The sequence below is a fragment of the Tiliqua scincoides genome, chromosome 8 (genome assembly GCF_035046505.1).
Source record: "Tiliqua scincoides isolate rTilSci1 chromosome 8, rTilSci1.hap2, whole genome shotgun sequence".
In the NCBI taxonomy this organism is placed as follows: domain Eukaryota; kingdom Metazoa; phylum Chordata; class Lepidosauria; order Squamata; family Scincidae; genus Tiliqua; species Tiliqua scincoides.
The window spans coordinates 48,576,213-48,595,972 of NC_089828.1; the positions used below are offsets into that span (position 1 = coordinate 48,576,213).

General features: G+C 46.5%; 1 protein-coding gene across 6 annotated transcripts in view; it reads left to right on the forward strand.

The window, feature by feature from the left end:
- RPH3AL (rabphilin 3A like (without C2 domains)) overlaps nt 1–19,760 on the forward strand; it is a 174,246-nt gene that overhangs the window by 119,210 nt on the left and 35,276 nt on the right. For 5 of the 6 annotated variants that reach the window (XM_066635643.1, XM_066635636.1, XM_066635640.1 and 2 more), the window contains 4 exons: nt 6,569–6,710; nt 8,213–8,328; nt 9,875–10,018; nt 13,766–13,895. In XM_066635643.1, the coding sequence (XP_066491740.1) occupies nt 8,252–8,328; nt 9,875–10,018; nt 13,766–13,895 (351 nt within the window). In that variant the 5' untranslated portion in view covers nt 6,569–6,710; nt 8,213–8,251. Of the gene's footprint in view, nt 1–2,281; nt 2,307–6,568; nt 6,711–8,212; nt 8,329–9,874; nt 10,019–13,765; nt 13,896–19,760 lie in introns of those variants that run through there. The other variant, XM_066635637.1, reaches the window with a different exon arrangement.

Genomic DNA, 19,760 nt, shown 5'->3' on the forward strand with positions numbered 1-19,760 from the left:
TTTATGCAAAAATGTGCTGTAGTCTTGATTAATATTTGTAAGGATGCTTTTCCATCAATATGGCAGTCCAAGGGTCATAGTCTTTTACAAAGACAACCAAGCCCTGTGGTGCCTTCCCTATGACTTTTCAGTTTGTGAGTAGGTGGGATTTGAACTTGCAGCTCTTATCCTTAGCTTTTACAAAACCTCTGTGTATGTTTTTTGCTTCTCAGTTTTTAGGGTTGGCAGTCCCCTTCCCTAGCATTTAACCTTGTGTTTCGCCACTGATGCTTTAAAATGCGCTCCGCCAGTTGCATATTTTTACCAAAACTGCTATATGGATCTTGGTCTTGTTAGCAAATGCTTGGCCTTTGACCTCCATTTCCTGGGGAAACAAGGTGATACCCCAGTGTCACTGGCTCACTCGCTAATTGGCAATCATTGCTAATTGTCTTCTACCCCCGTGACTTCTGCCCCATTGATATGTGGACTCTTGAGTTCTTGGGCTGCACAGCTCATGATGTGTTACTGAGTGATTCATTTCACATGGTGCTTGAGGTTGCAGAGGTCAGAGCAAAAGAGGGTTGGCAGCATCATATTTGCAAGTGAAATTGCCCCTGATGCCACATTTGAGATTAAAGGAAAATCTAAATAAGCACAATTTGCTTTTAATGGCAAAGTTTACCTTTTTTCCTTCAAATTCCCCCCCCCCCCCCCACAAAAGATGAGTTCTAAAATGCTTTACTTACTTAGTAAATTGTGTTGATAGGATCAGGAAGCTTTAGAGTTGTAGATTCTTCCTAATTGGATTCCGAATTCTGTGCCACCCTGATGCCTGCTATCTCAGCATTCTGGGGAAATGTCATGTTACTTCACCTCATCTAGCATGTTGGTGTTTTCTATTTGTAAATTATAAATTGAGGATTGGGCAAAAATCAGGGAGAGGGGTCTTGCAATTACAGTTATTATGAACTGTCCAGTATAGGTGATGGCTGTGGCTATAGTTAATCCTGAAGAAGACAGATCATTATCCATGCTTTCAGACACATCAGTTCATCACAGCTTTTTTTATGGCATAGGGTCTGCTGTTGAAAAGGGGATAAAAAACTTCAATAGAGGGGCTATAGCTCAATGGTAGAGCATATGGTTTTGAATGAAGAAGATCTCAAGTTCAATTCCTGGCAGCATCTCCCAGTGGGAGTGGGAAAGATTCTTGTCTGAAAAACCCTGGAGTGCTGCTGCCTGCCAGTGGACTTAGATCAAAGGTCTGAGTCGGTATAAGGCAGTTTCATATGCTCCTGTTAATATTTGAAGGCCTATAGCTCAGACTATATGCTTTTCCATGCCAAAGGTTCCAGGTTCAATTTCTGCATCTCCAAGTATCACACCCTGGAGTGGGAGGAGACCTTGTAGTCAGTGCAGGAAATTTGAGAACTAGAGCAGACCTTTTCCATGCCATGACTCAAAGTATGACCACCATTGGCTCTGCCCCCCAGACCCTCACTGCACACTCCCTGTCACCGCTTACTCCCCACCCCTTCACACCCTTCCAGCACTGTTCACTGTAATCAAATGTTCTTGTAAGAGGAGCAGAAAACATTACCGTGAAGCCTGGCACTAGTGAAAGCTAATTACTAAGAACCTGAGCAGGACTGGGCCACAATGTCCTGGTACCTTAGGGGGGGGGACCAGATGCTTCCCCCTTTACCTGGTAGTGCTCTAAGGCAGTGATCTGCAAACTTTTCCATTTCTGTAAGTTGCTGCGAGCCTGCAACTGAGACTTTGCTACCCCATCGGGGTCCTGACCCCAAGGTTGAAGAACACTGAACTAGAGCATCCCTGACAGGTGGGTGTCCAGCCTCTGTTTGAAGACCTTTATAGGCAACTGGTTCCACTGCTCTTACCATTAAGAAGCTTCATCTAATGCTCCACCAAAATCTGCCCTCCTGTAACTTCTGCCGTTTAGAGCTAGTCCTGCCCTCTGAGTCAGCAGAAAACTGTACATAACTTTTCCCTCTTCCACATGACAGTCCTTCCGATATTTGAAGAGTGCTTTTGTGTGTCTCTCTCAGTTTTCTCCAGGTTGCCAAACACAGCTGAGGCTAGGAAAGCCTTATGTCAGAGACAGAAGCTGGATAGCCCTGGTGGTGAGCTAGATGGACCCACATAAAGTGGTTTCAGATCTGTGCCAATAATAGTCTTTTGGATTGTGGTCTCTTCCCCCCACCCTTTTTTTTTTTTTGCAGTGCTGGAGATCTTTGACACCTGTGTAATGGACACATGGATTGTTTCAAGTTCTTGGAAAACATAAGGGTGGAAACTGCCATGTGAGACCTATCTTAGACTTATTCTTGATCTGGTTCCTCTTCTTGCTTCATCATAGAGCAGGAAACACCACAGAGCACTCAGCTGGCTTAGTTGCTCTCTACAGGCTTTCCACTGCTGCACCTTCCATCTGCCTTTCCTGCCTGCCGCTATTTGTTTCCGAGAATACAGAGCAGAGATTTGGTGTAAACCCTTTATCTTCCCTTCCTCTCAGTTGTTGCTTCCTTGTCATAGCAACCAAAGTGGTTGTTTGTTCGGTTGCTACGGTTTCTTGTGTCTGGCTAAGTCGCAAGGTAATTGCATAGCACCCGGTGAAGGTGGAAGGAAAACCAGGCCAGGAGTTTGCCTGGCCTGAAGCAGAAATCCTTGGGAGACCCATTAACAATGGAGAATGATGAACCAGTGGAGATGATCATTTAGGCCGCACTAACTGTGCCCTAGGCCAGATCATTTAGGGCGCAATCCTAACTGTGCGCTGGCCTCCAGGTCTTGCAAAAGTATCATAAATCACTTTTGTGCCACCAGGTGAGGCCAAAGTGCAGACATGCGTTGGCATCTGGAGCCTGACTTTGGGGCCCCTGTGACAGTGGCAGGGTAGGAAAATGCTGGAGGTGGGCCACTGGTGCAGGGGCCTGGGGAGGGTGTTCCGAGAGCATCCGGGGTGGGGGGGTGGGAGGAGGGTGTCCAGGCTGTGGGCAGACCAGCCCCGGGCAGGGTGTGGGTCTGGGATCCAGCACTTAGGCTGGATCTCAAACCCCACTCCCAGGCGGCCTGGCCTAGAGCCAGGCTGCTCAGATCTGCACCATCTCTTTAGGCGGCGCAGATCCGAGTAGCCCCATTGGGGCCCCTATGGCATTACATGGGATAATGGAACTAACTCTCCTTGCCCTGAGTTGTGCTGCAGGCGGCCCCAACATTGTGCTGGATACAGCTCAGACCAGCCGGCCTGCCTGTTCCAGTGCAGGTTTGGATCAGGCTGTTGGTTGTATAGTGACTTTTAGATTGACCACACAGTACTTGACGAGTTTTGTGGTTGGTTGGTTGGTCCTGCAACTTCTTGGCCTCGTCAGCACTCATGGCAGAATGTGGTAATGACCCGTATTGCTTCTGATTGTAGGTGAGAGATTGTATTTCTTCTTTTATGTTCTCTCTCTCTCTCTCTCTCTCTCTGTGTTTTTTTTAAACTTTCTGCAACTAGCAAACCAAAGGCTGAAGGATTTGGCAAGAAGCGCTCTCCCTGATGGATTGGCTTTCTAGCTACAGGGAAGGGTCGCACCCAGAGGTGACCCATAAGTGTCGTCACTTCCGGAACTGGCATCACTTCCGGGTCATGAGGCGCTGTGCTGTTTGCCCCACCATTACAAGTCCTGCTTTGTACCCAATGATAAAATTCTTCTCAGAGGCCCTGCCTGGGATGGTGTGCCAGGTGCCACCCCACCATATTTGGCAGCATGCCAGCCTTGGCCTTTCTTCTTCTCCCGCTCCCTGGGCTTGAAATGGAAGAGGGAAATGGAGCAGAACAGGAAGTGAAGCAGAGAGGAGGGTAGCAGTCTAGAGCAGCAGCACTCGAAAGTTGCACCCGCTGCATGCCCGGAATGCGGTCCCCATCCAGACTGCATCCGAGCATTCTGCCCAGGCACCACGCAAAGTCCTCCTCGTTCGGAGGACAGGGGCACTCTAGGCAGTCGTGTTGTCTGCCCTGTGTCCCAGAAGGCCATGTGACAGGATGTCCAGGCTGATGTGACTGCCCAGAGCGTCCCTGTCCCCTGATTGAGGGGAGCATCGTGTGGCGCCCAATAGAATCAAAAGGTCCACTCACCGGGTGGACAGATCTGCATGGATGCCAAATCTGACTCCCAGGCTATAGTTTGCACTGATCTGCTCTAGAGTGTCCTCTGCTTATGTCTTGTCCTGCTCTATTCTCTTCTTTCAGTTCATATCCAGGGAGCAAGAAGAGGAGTCATGGCTATGCATGGCCAAATAAACTGGGATGGCACTTGGAGGAGATCTTGAACTGGCCCCAATCTCTACAGCAGCTGGCTACAGATGCCAACTCCAGCCAGTGGGCTATGTTGAAACTTCTTGTAAAGTGTCATGCACATGGATGACACCGTATGAATAAATAAAGAAAAGCTAAATTCCCCAACCTGCATTAACTAAGCAGTGCTGCTAAAACGTGATGTCTTTGCACAACGAATTCTGCTCAGGCAAGGTGCTAAAGCCATGCGCTTCTGAAAATCATGTTCAAATTCATTCCACCTATTCGGCCTGGCAACTCCATGACTGTGCTTTGGCTTCAGTTTTTCCTTCTAGAAAATGGGAGTAACTGTGAGATCTGACAGTGAACACAGCCATAGACGGTTGGCAACATTCTCCTCCAGCCAGACGTTTCTCTTGCAAACATTTGGTCATGTGAGCTTCCAGGGGAGTCTGCCAAGCTTCAGAAGTAGACCTGCGCCCATAATGCCAAGTTCACTGGGTTAAGGAAACACAGTGATGATGTAATCTGCCCCCATTTGCTCTCTGCTGAGGCTAAACGGGAAATTGTAAAGCGATGCCTCTGCTGTGGAATGCAATTGGGGAAGGCCAATTGGGGAAGGGTTCTGCCTGCTTGTCTGCAGAACTTCATGCACAACTGCAAGTGAGTTGTGCATGAAACAGAGAAAGTCCGGAAGCAGATTGAATGGTAAACAATGGCTCCCCCCTTGTTTGCCACCCTTGTTTGTGGTAGGAGAAGGCAGGATTAGGTGATGGTTGCCAATGTCATGTGCCGTCTTGCCTCGTGGAATGCTATGGTTGGGAGAGTGTGAATGTCAATTGGGAAACTGTGCGGGTCACGATAGAGCTGATTAGCCTTTCTGGGCATGACCTCTTGTCAGCCAATCCCAGGCTACAGGAAAGCAGAGCTCTTGCCCCATTTCTATAAGAGTTTTAGTCAATTGACTAAATTTGTATACGAGTATAAACCAGATTCTACAGGAAGAAGCAACCTTTAATTCTAAAAGATGCATGCATGTGTTTCGGCATGCATCTTTGAAGAGGTATTCCCTCTTGTGGGGAAGAGGTGGAATGCCTCTTGTAAAATGTGCCACTTAAATCAGTTTATTAACAGTGCAACTGTACTCAGAAGTTAATCCCATTGAGTTCACTGGGGACATACTACCATGTAAACGTGCATAGTTTTGCAGCTTGCTTAAGCTTTTGGAGAGACTGCAGAGATGAACGAGGAGTTCCATCCATTCATCATTTATCTAGCACCACCAATGTACGTGGCACTTTACAATAGAGGATAGGTCCTCCCCCCCCCAAGGAGCTCACAATCTTTAAAATAAAAAACTAAAGGAACAAGGGAGACAACAAAGAGAGTGGAGTGGAGTGGTGCCTGAGTAAATAAGAAGAATATGCAATTATTTTGTGCATGCATATTTAGGCTTAGTTGCAGTAAGGTAAAGGGACTATGGTATTGTTTCCTAAGCTGTGGGTCTGGAACCACCAGTGGGTCACAACCTGATTGTTGGTGGGTCATGAAATTGAAACTGGCAAGCTGATAGCTAACAAGGAAAATTCATTGAGCCTTATGGGAAATGAAACTGAGCTGCACATGTGCATTTACTTGCGAGTAGGCCACCATCCCTCAGTCCACTGTGAAGGGCAGAGAGGAACACAGCGCCACCAGAATGGTCCCGATCAGATGATGGCAGGCCCCAAAAAATACTTAAGAAGGAAGTCACTCCCCCCCCCCCCACCGGCTGACAAGAAAAAATGTATTGAGCCCTATGGAAAGTGAAACTGAGCCTCATGTGTGCATTTACTCATGAGTAGGCAAATGTGCCTCGGCTTCTATCGAAGGCCAGATGAAGGGGGAATGCAAAGCTTCTGGAATGGTCCTGCTCTGATGTACCTGGAGCTCAAAAAACACTCCAGAGTAGCGTAACCAGAGGGAGGCCGCAGTGATAAGTATTGACGGCACGGCAACCTGCAGTGTAATTGGTCTCTGCCCCTCGATGTCGGAGCCATACCGCTACACTACTGACATTCCAGAAGGTGGTCACCGCCCACCACAGTAAAAAGGATAAAAACAGAGGCTTGAGTGAAACTTCTTTTTTTTTTTTTTAGTCTTGCAAAGCTAGGTGGGACTTGATAGAGTGTCGTTTTAAAAAGTGGGTCCCAGTGTGTCATCCCTGTTGTGTGTCACTTGGTGCGGCTCACATCCCCATAGCACTGCCACTGGATCAATGTGCACCTCTTCTGTTTTGGCTTTTAGGATCAGAAAAGGCTTCAAGGAAGAAAATTGCCATGGAATTCCTGGCTCTCGCTTAGCTTGGAACGCATGTTTGCGCTTTAGGGCTGGAGAAAACAGGTGTATTGCCCTGCGTTGCCTCTTCCCTCTGGGAACTTGGCAGATGGTAAGATATGTTTGTACATGTTTCTTTCCTGACTGAGAAGGGGCCAAGGCCATGCTGCCTTTTGCTTGCTCGGCAGCTCCCGCTCTTGTGGGGGTGTCGTGTTGCGACGCAGATAGCGAGGACAGGCCTGACAATCAAGGTGCCAAGGCTCCTAAGGAGAAGATGTTTACGGGAACTGAGCCCAGCCATCTCTCTGGTTCAGAGGGCAGCAAAGCTCGTCTGTGAACATGTGTCGGGTGATTGATGCCTGTGCTTGCTTTTTTTTCTTTCCTTTTTAATTGCAAACCGCCTTCTGCAGATCTATATTTACTGCTGGCAAATGTCACAGCCTCCGAAGGCAAATATTGACTATATGTGCCTCTAAATATTTAATAGGGAAGCTTATGTTAACGGCTGTGGCCTGCAGAGACACCTGCCTGTGGCTGTCAGGTGGGGCTGGTTGTCGTTTTGCCATTTGTGGTTCCTGCTTCCATACCCACCAGTATATTTTCAGTTAGAGCTGCCAAATTAAAGCGTATTTGGATCCTGACGGAAGGCTCCCTGGCTCAGATGGAGGGGGCCCTCAAGTCCAGCAGCCTGTTTCAGGAGCGGCCAGCCAGGAAGCGCATAAACAGGGTAGGAAGCCAATGGCCTCCAGAACAACACCTGGCTCCAGGGGCATTCTAAGGGGGTTCTGCATTCTCTGGGAGCAGCTGCCAAAGTGCCATGCTGAAGAGCCCTGGGGGGGTGGGGTGGTTCTGGCACCTATATTTAGAGCAGAGAGGCGAATGGTGCATTTTTCCTTGGTTGGATCCAAAATGCTGGGGGAGAGCAATGTATTATAAGGTATCGGGGCAGGGTGGATGATGACTGAATCGTACCTCATAGTGAGGCCCTAACTAATGGGGATGAATGGGGGCATATTAATTCATTTCTGCCCAGCCCACAGGTATACTCATTTGTTTCCTGTTGCATATATGCAACATTGGGCAGAAATGGCTTTAAATAGCATTGGCTTTAAATAGTATATATATAGTATAAATAGTATTAAATAGTATTTAAATAGTATAAATAGTAAGAAGTATCTAGCCTTCTTCAGTCTAGCCAGAGCAAGTGATTTGGGCAACCAGTGGGGGCCGTTCTAGCCTTGGACTCAGTCAGAACTTCTTTTTGCTGGAGTAGCCAGACAGTCACCCTGCTTGGACTGTTGCCCACTTGGATCTGACTCTGTACTTTGCCATCTTCCCACAAAGCCATGGACTCCACCATGGCATTCACTGACTGGGAGAAGTTCACATCTCCCTGCCTGGCCTACCTTGCAGGGTGGCTGTGGGGCTAAAACTCATAGGCTCCATGAAAGGAGAATAGGCTGAAGGTCAACTCTGAGTGTTTTGCAAATCCACAGGTTTTTGGGGGGCAGAGGGGAGAGAGAGTTCTGATTTTCTATACTGCTTATTACTGTATGCGTTCAGCATCCATTAAAAAAAACAAAACTGTGTTTATGTGTTTTTTTTTGTTCCCAGCTGGCTTGATATCATCTGCAGCCTCTGGGAGACTCTGCAATGGCTGATACTATCTTTGGAAATGGAAATGACCAGTGGGTGTGTCCAAATGACAGACAGCTGGCACTGAGAGCTAAGTATGTATCTGTAAAGGTTTCCTGTTGACATATTTTAACACTTGCTTTGCATGTTTCAAGAGAGAGCATCTTTTGAATGGTGCTCAAGGCATCTCGGGCATGGTAGGGTGGCATCCTTGTGTAGTTATTGAGGGCCCAGCAGCTCCCCTGGTGTGGTGATGCAGGCAAGACTCTGGATGTGTGTGTAGGTTGGTGGCAAGCACAAACTTTGGCTGTTTGCTAAAGCTAGCAAAAAAAAAAAGTTGCAATCTGAGGCTCATCTTTCCCCAAAGGATTATGGGATTGTAGTTTGACAAAGTTGCTCAGCATTCACTGCTTGACATCCTTAGCAGCTCCGCCACTTTGCAGAACTCCCTTTCCAAGGGAGGCCCTGTGGAAAAGAATGATACTCAAACTTGTTCGGTTCTATGGCAAGCCCCGTCCTGAGAGTTCTGATTATGGGCTAGAGGCAATGCAGGGGATGAGACGAGCAGAATGGACAGAGCTTTAATCATTTGTGGCCTCTTTTCCAGCTGCTCTTCACCATTATTTTTTTGGGCGCTGGAACTTGTGAATTGCTCGTTTTATTATCTCCACCCTGGTGAAAATTACATTATATGGAAAGGTGTAAATATGCCAAAGAGGAGTGAAATATTGACATGAATCAACCAGCTCACATTGTGTGTTGGGAGTACTGCCTTGTTTATGTCGGTCACCTTCCAGAAGATCATAAAACTCAAAATTAAAAATTGGATTGTTGGTTATTTTTAAAACTTCCTTGCTGAGTTCTTCCATTTTGCCACTATCCAATCTTTTCTAAAGGAGTGAGAAGCTTATTTTTTTATTGCTGGCAATTTATTACTGTTGTAATTTTTATGGGTTAGCGCACAGTGCCTTGTCAATTTAGATCTCTGTTAGGAGTTGAGATCTATGTGGGCGATTACCAAACAGGAGCCAGGAGTTTGTGATTTTTGATGAGTCATGGTACCCAAGCAACAGGCTGTGGTTGCCAGGATCCTACCCTTCCCTTTGACACTGACCTTGAACTTTGCCTCCTTTTGAGGTCAGGGACAGTCCCCAATTCTAAATTTAGAACTGGAAAATGTGATGGGAGGGGGCCTGTTGGATTGTCTCTGAACTGCTGAGTGGATGCTAATAATGATTGTAGGATTCATGTGAGTTGCACAGAACCGCTGTGCTAAGTTGGCTTCCTACAGTGATGTTCAAACACATCCAATTCCTTATAGTCATCACCTGTAGCGATTGGTAGCTACTTTGCTCCCATAGGGCAAGAAACACTGAGCAAAAGAAGTGATGGCCGTGATGCAGAGACCTAGTAGATAGTAGGAACCCTGGGAATGATGCTACCTACTGATGGCTCTTGAGCTTGTTATTTTGGTTTCACAGCCATTTAACAAAGGGGGCCCCTTGCTAGGAAAAACTTGATTGATAATTTGGTTTTACGCAGACAGAAACAATTTGCGTTGGTTGACAGCCGTGCTTCAAAGCTGATCTTTGTCTATTTCACTTTGTCTTCCTCTCAACCCTGGATTTCCTTTCCTTGTAGACTTCAAACTGGCTGGTCAGTACATACATTCCAAACTGACAGACAAAGGAAAACACAGGCGCTGAACTCAAAGGAAATGGAGATCATCTTGGATGTCATCCATAGGGCAGAGAAATTAGATGCTATTGAGCAACAAAGAATAGGGTAAGATGTTTGTGACTTCCTATGTCATTCTCTCTCTGGTGGACTGATCAATAAGTACATAAGAGCCTGGCTGAATTAGTTGAAAACCCCATCTCGTCCAGCATCCTTTTTTCCAACTGTGTCCAGCCGAATGCCTTGGGAAAACCATAACCAAGACATGAAGCCAGCAACCCTTTCCTGCTGTACTTCTTCCAAAAACTGACAGTCAGAGGTTTACTTGTCTGTGGTCCTGGAGGTTCCATTTGGCTGTCACGATTAAAATCTGTTTCCTTGTCATCATTCTTCCAATGTACTCAAAGTGGCTTAATCTTAAAATACTGATATAAACAAAAAGATAACAAAAAATTGCACTCCTTACTGGGAAAACTGATTGTTTCTGGTGACATGACTTGAACCTCTTCTGTCTTGCCTTAATAATTGTTATTGGACTCCTCTTCCTCCATGGATTGGTCTAGTCCCCTTTAAAGGCATCTAAATTGCTGGTTCTGAATCTTCTCTCCCTTCCCCATTGATAAACCTGTTGGTGAAAGTAGCCTTGCCTGAAACTGGTTATAAGTATCACTAGCAACAGAGCAGAGAGGGGCTGGAGGGTAGCACATGTGCAAGGGGTAAGGTAACCTCTAAGATGGCATCACATGCTCAAGGAAACACATGGGAGCAATAATGGAAGTGCTGCATTTCCCTTGTACTGCCCCTTGCCCAGGACCGGCCCAAGGCTTCCTGATGCTTGGGGTGGCACTCCAAATGCCACGGCCCCTTTGTGTGGCACTTCGTTGTACTTAATGTTCCCTGTATCTGACAGTCACCAGGCCTGCCAATCCTCCTCCTGCTCCCTGGATTTGAAAAGGAAGGAGGAACAGAGCAGAACAGGAAGTGTGGAGGAGGAGGCACTCTAGCTCACAACACTCCTCTCCCCTGCACTTCCTCTTCTCCTCTGTTCTTCCTTCGGTTTCAAATCTACAGAGTGGGAGAAGGAAACAGGGGAGGTGGATAGCAACTGGCGAGCGTCCCCTGCCAATTTGCTACCTGAAGTGACTGAAGCCATACCCCTCCCTTTCTGCACCACTGCTAGTGGTGTGTGTGGCAGATTTTTTTTAGTGTGCTGAGGTTTTGCACTGTCCTCTTTTATGCTGATAGGAGGTGCTGTGGGAAAAGGCACTATATTATCTTCTGGGCAGCGAAAAAGGCTGAGGCAGCTCTGGCTGCGGCTAATGTTGTGTCAGAAGCCAGGTTCTGCCACCTGGGGCATGATCACGCTATGCTGTGAAACATGGTCTAAAAGCATCACTGCAACTCTTACCCCCACGTTGCAGAATTCGCCAAGATAACCATGAGACACTGAATGGCCCTAATGCTCCATTTTAAAAAGAGTGTGTGCCTTTTCAATTGGGAGTGTTGTCTAGGATAAAAACTAAACAATAGCTCAGCACCTCAAGGCCTGTAGCTGAAAGAAATTTAAACCATGCTGAGTTTGAATCTGCAGTCAATACAACTGAGAGATTCTTTTCCACCTGCCTCTTCGTGATTTTGTAATTCTCTTGGAAATTGTTTTGCCTGGAGTGATGAATGAGCTTTGGTGTGGTTCAGACGAACTCTGCCAGCTGGAAAATTTCTTAGCTGGATTGATTAGCTTATTGGTGTCATTCTCTTCACAGACTCAACACCCCCCTACCCTAAACCCCTAAAGGCACCTTTCTTGTTGTTTGGGTTCTGATTTGGGGTAATATCGGATCCTGTTGAGTCCTTGGTTCAGCAGACTGAAAACCTCTTTCAGATTCAGAGCTTGTGGCATTAAAAAGGGCAAAAGAGTCTGAGGAAAATGGCCCAAACTGATTTATACGAGCACATAAATGCACCCTCCTAAGGCATTCTTTTGGCCTCTTTTTTCCCCCTTTAAAACAGCTGTGCAGGGAGGCAATTTTAGGGGGAAAAGACCACATGGGGGGGGAGAGAGAATGAACCCCCTTCCCTGTGCACTCTGGTTTTAACTGGGATTTAACACTCAGGGGTGTTAAAGGACAATGGAGGTGCTTCTACTTAAATAGGGAAGAGCACATGCTTGTAGCTTGTGCTAAAGCTGTCACAGATGTGTTACCTACCGCTCATTTATCTTGTGTGAAATTAAACCATCTGAAAACCCCTGGAGTATGGCTGAATCCAAATACACTCTTGTCTGCCCCCTCTCCATTTGAGCCAAAACATTACTTCTTCTTGAATGTACTCATCATAATGGTATGTGTGTGTGTGGACATCAAGGGAACTTGCATGGGGGGGGGGTAGAAAATGGGTGTGTATGTTTTATGCACTAAGGTATGTTACTGTCCTCGGTGGAGATTGGACCACCGGGGGGGGGGGGTTTGCCTCTATGGCAGCAGTGTCCCTAAGTGCTGTAATGTTTCTCCCTCCACCCCTTCCCCTCCCCAAAAATGATAGCGATTCAGAAAAGGGGGGAGATTAAAGGCATGTGTTTAGGGACAATAAAATGGGGGAAGTCTACTTCAACAAGTCTTGCCAATTGTAGTCTGTTCCCATAGAATTTAATGAGAGCCACTGAGAACCACATCCACTGCTTTATGCAGATCCTGCTCTCCGTTCTGGTTTTTGGTCACGCTACTGCGTGACAAAGAGATGGAACTCATTTATAATTTTTATAGGAAATATGTGACTTTTAAGAGCAACCTGGAAAAACTCTTTTGTCTGCAAGTTGTGCACCCTTGCCTTTTGAAACTGGTGTGCATCGAGCCATCTTCTGGTACCTGCAGCTGTGGAACTCTTCCACTAGAAACGCGCCTAAGCTTAAGCTGAATTCTACCTTAGTCACAAAGCAGGAACCTGTAAGAATCGTAGTGTGGCTATATGCCACGATTCCCCTTGCAATATTTGCATTGCAGCAGAAGTATCCCGAGCACCCCATTAAAGAGGGGCTCGGAATTTGTTTGGCCTGGCCAGGACACGAGAGTCCAGTCCCTCCCCCAAGGGGGAGGTGAAGGGGGCGGGGTCTGGCAGCCACGATGGACCTTTAAAAGGGGGACGAGACCCAGCCCTCTTGCTCCTTGTGCACGTGGGCACCGTGGGAATACCCGCCCGCCCGCCCTAGAGGCAGTCTGAGTTTAACTGGTCGCCGTTTGGGGCCGGGTAGGAATTTTTTGCTGCCTGCCAAGATTGGCCAAAGGGCAGGCAGTTTTTTCGCCTACCCCAGACTGTTATGGGACAGGGGGTTACACCCCCCCTGTTTGCAAGCTGCCATTGGTCACTTTAGGAGGGCAGGTGGTGCGGGTTAGGAGGCATGAGTGGGACTTTGGCATGCACCTTCAGGCGGCATAGGCAGGGCGGAACCCTATTTCAGTCCTCAGGGGCTTGGCGGCACGAGGACATAGACGGGGCCCTGGGCCGGGACCGTGGGGCACACCTCAGAGGCTCAGCGGCTCGAGGTGGCGCAGTCTGTGGTCCGGCTGCCTTCCCCTTAAGGGATAGACATGGATGAGACACGCTGTCCCAGCAGCGGGGCGCGACTCGGAGTCGGGTGCAGGCCCGCCTGGGGGCAGAGGTTTCTGGTACTGCCCAGAGGTCCCTCCCGCACCACAGGGGGTTTCGCTGCCTCAGATGCTGCAGGTCTCAGCCTCTGCTTCTCTTGGTAACATGAAATAAAGTTGCCCTTTCTCCCATATCTGTTGTCTCGAGTGTTCATTGGACAGTGCGGAAACAAAGCTGCTTAAGCTACGCTCTAATGGAGACTCTGCTTTGCAGGCGTTTGGTGGAGCGGCTAGAGAACATGCAGAAGAATGTGATGGGGAATGGAGTGTCTCAGTGCCTGCTCTGCGGGGAGACCGTGGGCCTTTTGGGGAGCACAGCGGTCTTTTGCCAAGACTGCAAAAAGGTGAGACAAGCAGTGTCTGCAGCTTGGGATTTCTACAGAGGAAAACTGCGTCGTTAACGTCACACTCTGTGTTGTGCTAATTGGTTTCAAAAAAAATTTATCTAGGACAGGGCCCATGCTATGTGATTTTCTTTCTTTCTTTTTTTTTTTAATCCACAAAAAAAGTTGAATTTTGCAAGCTGCATAAATTCTGCAACTAAGGCCAGTTTACATAGTATCTCTTATTTGCAGAAATGACACTGCGGTATGTGCTATTTTGCACAAGGCAGTCTGGTTTTGCTTGTCATGGACACTGAAGCTTGCCCCTTCTCCATACCAGAAACTTTTTTCTACCATCTCCCAAAGCCCTCCCTACTGTAAAGTGCATTTTCATGACCATGAGGACTAGAAACTTGTATTTATTTATTTTTTTGAAAGTTACAGGAAGGTCACTTCTGCCACCCAATGCAACATTCTCTTCATTTTCAATGTTCCTATAGAATCTTTGCATACACAAAGACTTGGGAATATAGTAATATCTCCTGCGGGCTGCATCAGGTGATGTACATGGGGGGGGGGGTGACACCAGAACTGGTCAAAATGTTTTAAATCTTGGAATTTTTGAATAATACTGTCATGTTATACATCATTCAATGCATAATTTCATGTGGAATGCAGTGAAACAAACTGTGTTGAAATATCTCCATTCCATCAAATGTTATAGCCAAAAAACCAGCAGGGGTGGGGCTGTGCTGCATCAGCATGCCCACTGCCCGAGGTGTTGCCTCTCCCACTGCATGGGAGGAGTTCCATCATGAGTGTGACGCGCTGGCCTACCACATCGGGTATCACAAACCATAGTGACGCCACTGCGTATAATGCATAGGAGGATATGTATATGTAGTGGAATGTTCCTGGAGAACAGAATGCCATATGAAACAGTACTATAGGAGGTGATGCCAACTGTTACCCTGCACATGCCCGATTTTGGAAGCTAAGCAGGGTCAGGCCTGGTTAGTACTTGGATGGGAGACTGCCAGGGAATACCGGATGCTGTAGGCTTATACCATAGTCTTTTGAGACTGAAGGTTGCCAACCAACCAACCATATAACACTATTCTAATGTAGATCTGTTTACAGTACTGTTGATGTTTTATATCGGGGGATCCTAACTTTGCAGTACCAAGACCCACCTTGTCCCCTGTGGTGGGCCGCAAGACTTCTGGTGGTGCCGCAGGCCTCTCCCAGCCTGGCGACCTACGCTACAGTCCTCTGCAAGCCTCAGAATGGCTCTCGGGAACCTCCATGGTCCATTTCTGGTTTTCAGAAGCGAACTGGAAGTGGCTTTTGGAAACTGGAGGTGGTTTATAGAAGCTTCTGAGGCCTGTAGAGTAGGTTGCTGGGCCCGGAGAGGGCTTCAGGCATTCAGGTAAGTAATGGAGCTTCTAGAATGGCTCCTGTTTGAAGTCAAATTGGCACAAGGGTGGTGAGCAGGAGGTTAAAGCTCGTGACCCACTGTGCCTGGGCTTGCAACCCACCCGTGGCTCGCAACCCACCCTTTTGGAAACATTGTTTTATATGAATGTCAGTTGTTAAAATTGTGTATGATCATTAGTCTGTGGCTAGCGAGTTGGGGCTGGAGCTTAGATATCAAATTTCCAATCTCTGCCTCCAACTTATTGCATGGGTTTGGCTAGGTGGTTCCTCTGCTTGGCCTCTGTTTCCTGTCTGTGTAATGGGCATAAGGATGACCTCTGCTGTGCAAAAATTAAGAGCAGGTAAAGTGAAGACTTTAATTTCAGGCAACTGTTTTTCAAATAAGGCTTTTCTTTTCAAATCCTTCAAAGAAGGATTCTTTCTTACCTCCAAGGAATCCTGCACTGTTTTGGAAATATTCTGAAAAGCAAAATACAAGTCTCGTAAATAAATGAAAATAAGATTCTGAGGCTGAAACGGGTAATTAGGCAAAGTTAGCAAACATGTGCAAATTAGTTTCTTGATGTAGAACTTCTATGTCCTGCATAACTGGATCTCAGTTGCCCCTTCAGTAGTTCTGCACACTAATCTCCTGGTGTGGTTATAGATTTCTTTTCCTGTCCATATTTTCCCTGCTAACCTTGCTCTGTTGCCATTCCTGTTGGAAACTCCATTTAGTTTGATAACAGTGAGACTCCTTCATGCTCGATGGCATGAGGAAAGCGTTTCAAAGTGCTTTTAAATTACCGGGAGAACTGATCCTGAAATGACAACTCGGTGTTGTGTGTCTGGGTTTATAAACCATCTGTAGGATAGATTCTGGGCGCAAGGAATTAAAAAAGGAAGCAAGTTTGTTTTATTTTTAATTTGTGATTCTTTCCAAAGCAGGGGACAGAGATGGGGACCAAATCTAGCTGACTGAGTTGGAAACCCACTTCACTCTGTTTTCCTCTCCCTCCTTTTGTCAGAAAGTCATTTTCAGATGGTCATGATGGAGAAACCGAGCAGAGAGGGAGGTGGATTGTGTGTAGGAACTGGTCTCTAAACTGGTAATTGTAATTTGCCTTTAAACCAGGGAACTGTACTCACCTTGCTTTGGAGACAAACTGTGGCTACAGGTAACTGTAGTTACATTATTACTATTATTATTTATACCCCGCCTTTCTCACCGAAAGTGAGAAAGACTCAAGGCAACTTACAACATGATTAAAAACGCTAATTAAAAACATAATTTAAAAACATGATTAGTTACATAATTTGGATATCATGGCAAACTATAGTTATTTCAAACCATGAAAAGGAGAAGGTGTATGAGCCTGAGAAGGCTGAAGCAAAGAAGCCAACAGAGGAAGTTTCAGTCCTCGGACTGCATATCTTGGACCTCCCCCTTTGTAATTGGCTCTGTGGCATCTGAACCGAGCTGTTGACTGGGTTAAATCAAAACATGAAATCATAGTATATTTTTAGATAAACCATTTACATTACATTTGAGCCTGAGCATGCTCAGAAATTGTGGCTTGTTTCAAGATGGCAAACTATGGTTTGATGCTGGTTTGCATACCTGAGTTTGTGCTAATTGGTTTTTTTCAGTTTTGTATGCCTGAATTCAGACATAGAGAAACTATTGGGGCTATTGCTCTGCTTCATGAGGTGGGTGTACCATGGAGATGAGAGTGCCTTGTGAAGCTTAATCCTATTCCCCCCCCCATTGGTGCAACCACACTGAAAATGGGTGCACTGTATCCAGTGGCAGGTGGGGGGGGGGGAGATCAGTAGGCTTTGGAGGGGAAAGGGGAATATTTCCCCCTTACCTCTGGTGCAATGACTGAATCCATGCCCAATCTACTGCCCACTTTTGACTTGCTGCAGGGTTGAAGCCTTGACCCTATGCTGATTGAGAGGGGCTTCTGTGCAGGCTGGCTTGAGGAGGTGGGGCAGGTTTTAACCCTTTAGACCAGGGGTGCTCAAACTCCGGCCCGGGGGCCACTTGCGGCCCTCGGGGCCCTTCAATCAGGCCCTCGGGGAGCCCCCAGTCTCCAATGAGCCTCTGGCCCTCCAAAGACTTGCTGGAGCCCGTGCTGGCCTCTCAGTAAGAGAGAGACTGTTCGACCTCTCACTTGAGCTGTGGGACAAGGGCTCCCTCCACTACTTGCTGTTTCATGTCTGTGATGCAGCAGTGGCAGCGAAGGAAAGGCTGGCCTAGCTTTGTGCAAGGCCTTTTATAGGCCTTGAGCTACTGCAAGACCTTCATTCATTCACACAAGTTCCATCTCTAATATATTCATTTATGTCAATTTATTCAAATTTTAAATGGTAAATTAATTCTTTTTTTTCCTGGCCCCCGACACAGTGTCAGAGAGATGATGTGGCCCTCCTGCCAAAATGTTTGGACACCCCTGCTTTAGACCCTCTTCCCCCTCAAAGTTGCCACTCAGGTTTCAAATATCTGAGTTGGAATTTTTTTTTTTAAACAGGGGTCATTTTTTGCAGCATTCAAGGGTGTGAATTGCCCATAGTGTTGACTCTGTTGCATGTGGAGTGAGATGGGCAAAGGGCTCTTGAAGGCCCTCTGTGTGAAGACTCTGGCCAGGGTCTTCTCTCTGTGCCTTGGTTGCTGACTCCTGTCTGAAGAGTTCCACAGGAGGGTAGCTATCTGTGAGCCCGTAGCAAGAAAGACAGCAAAAAGGGTCTTTGCAGCACCTGGAAGATTTAAGAGGTCTAACATGACTTAAGCTTTTGTGGATTATGTTGTACCTGAGCCAAGATGAAGATTAAGCCTCTTTTTATGGGCACAGGGGTGTTAAAACAGACCAGAGCAGCCCAGAGACAAAATAAAGTTTGTGTGTGTGTGATCCTGGTGTCCCAGAGGGGAAGCTGTGAGGGTCCTGATCTGGGAGCACAAGATGTTTATTGCCATCCAAAGCATTCACATTTCCTTTTTTTTGTTTGTTTTTTCAATCACCACAGCAAACAAAGGATGCTCTGTTTTGGAAACGGAATGTGGAGCCCACATTCTTTCTCCTCCTCCTCCTGCTTCCTCTCTCAAGATAACTTGACACATAAATAACAGTTACATACACCCAGGCTGATATTTACCAGGCTGTGGATAAACCTGTCGGTGGTAATTATGAGTCCATGTATTGAAATGTAAAATTAGAATATTGAGAGGACCTGAGGGGAGATTTTAATCACTGGCATTTAAGTATCTGTAAGTAATCATCTCTGCAGCGCTGCCTTCATGTCTTCTCTGCCTCCCCTTCTCCTCATAAATGAAAGGAAATTTTTTTTCCTCTCTTGTATGACTTTTCCATTTCTATTACAAGAAAGAAAAGGGGGAAATTTTTCTTTCTTTTTCATAAAGGGAATAAGAACCAATGGCTTTGTAAATTCCACAGGTGCCCACAAGGGGGGAGTGCTTGACTGTGACATGCCATTTAGTGGTGGTGTGTTTTAAAAGCTGCACATCTCAATTCTTGAAGGAAAGGCTGGAGAAATTGTGGTTACATTTCTAAGCAGGGAGAGGTGCTGGGGCTTGCAGACTGAATAGGTGCAGACTATGGGTGCAGAAGACTCTTGGAACCTTTGAAGAGGCTTTGTGTGTGCCTCAGTTTCAGTAATCGGTGTTAACACTGTGTTGCCAAACTGTGGCAATTCCTCTACTGCATTGCACTGCAAGTTCAGTGCGACTACCAGACACAAAATGAATTGGCGTCTTATGTATGTTAAAACCGTGCATGTGTAAAAGAAGCTTAACTGTACTTTGGGAGTTACTTAAATGATAACTGCAGAGAGAGAGAGAGAGAGAGAGAGAGAGAGAGGATTCTGCAATGGGTTTTATAATGTTTCAGCATTAGGGATGGAGCTGCTATGCACCTGGATTTATGTAAAACCTGGTTGTTGATGTTCTATTTTCTGTGATCAAAGTGGCCACAGAAGTTTCTCAGACTGTGAGTTGGGACCCACTAGGTGGGTCAAGAGCCAATTTCAGGTGAGTCCCCATTCATTTCAAGAGTTTATTTTTTATATATTAGACGATGCTGCCATGTTATGTGAATGCATTTGGGGAACTGTATTTTTAAAAGGCTACTATGTATATGCTATTAACAATGATAGTCAATGGGATTTACTCCTGGGTAAGTGTGGGTAGGATTGCAGCCTAGGATTGTTAAAAATTTTCCTGCTTGATGATGTCACTTTTGATCATGACATCACTTCTGGTGGGTCCTGACAGATTGTCATTCTAAAAAGTGGGTCCCAGTGCTCAATGTGTGAGAACCACTGCTGTAGTTAAATAACCTGAGCAAATGATTGGAATTCAAGGATTCATGTACCTGAGAGCAGCTTTTGTTGCTGGAGTTGCATTAATGTATTGTCAAATTTCACATTAGAGGCTCCTCTGGGCAGACTGTG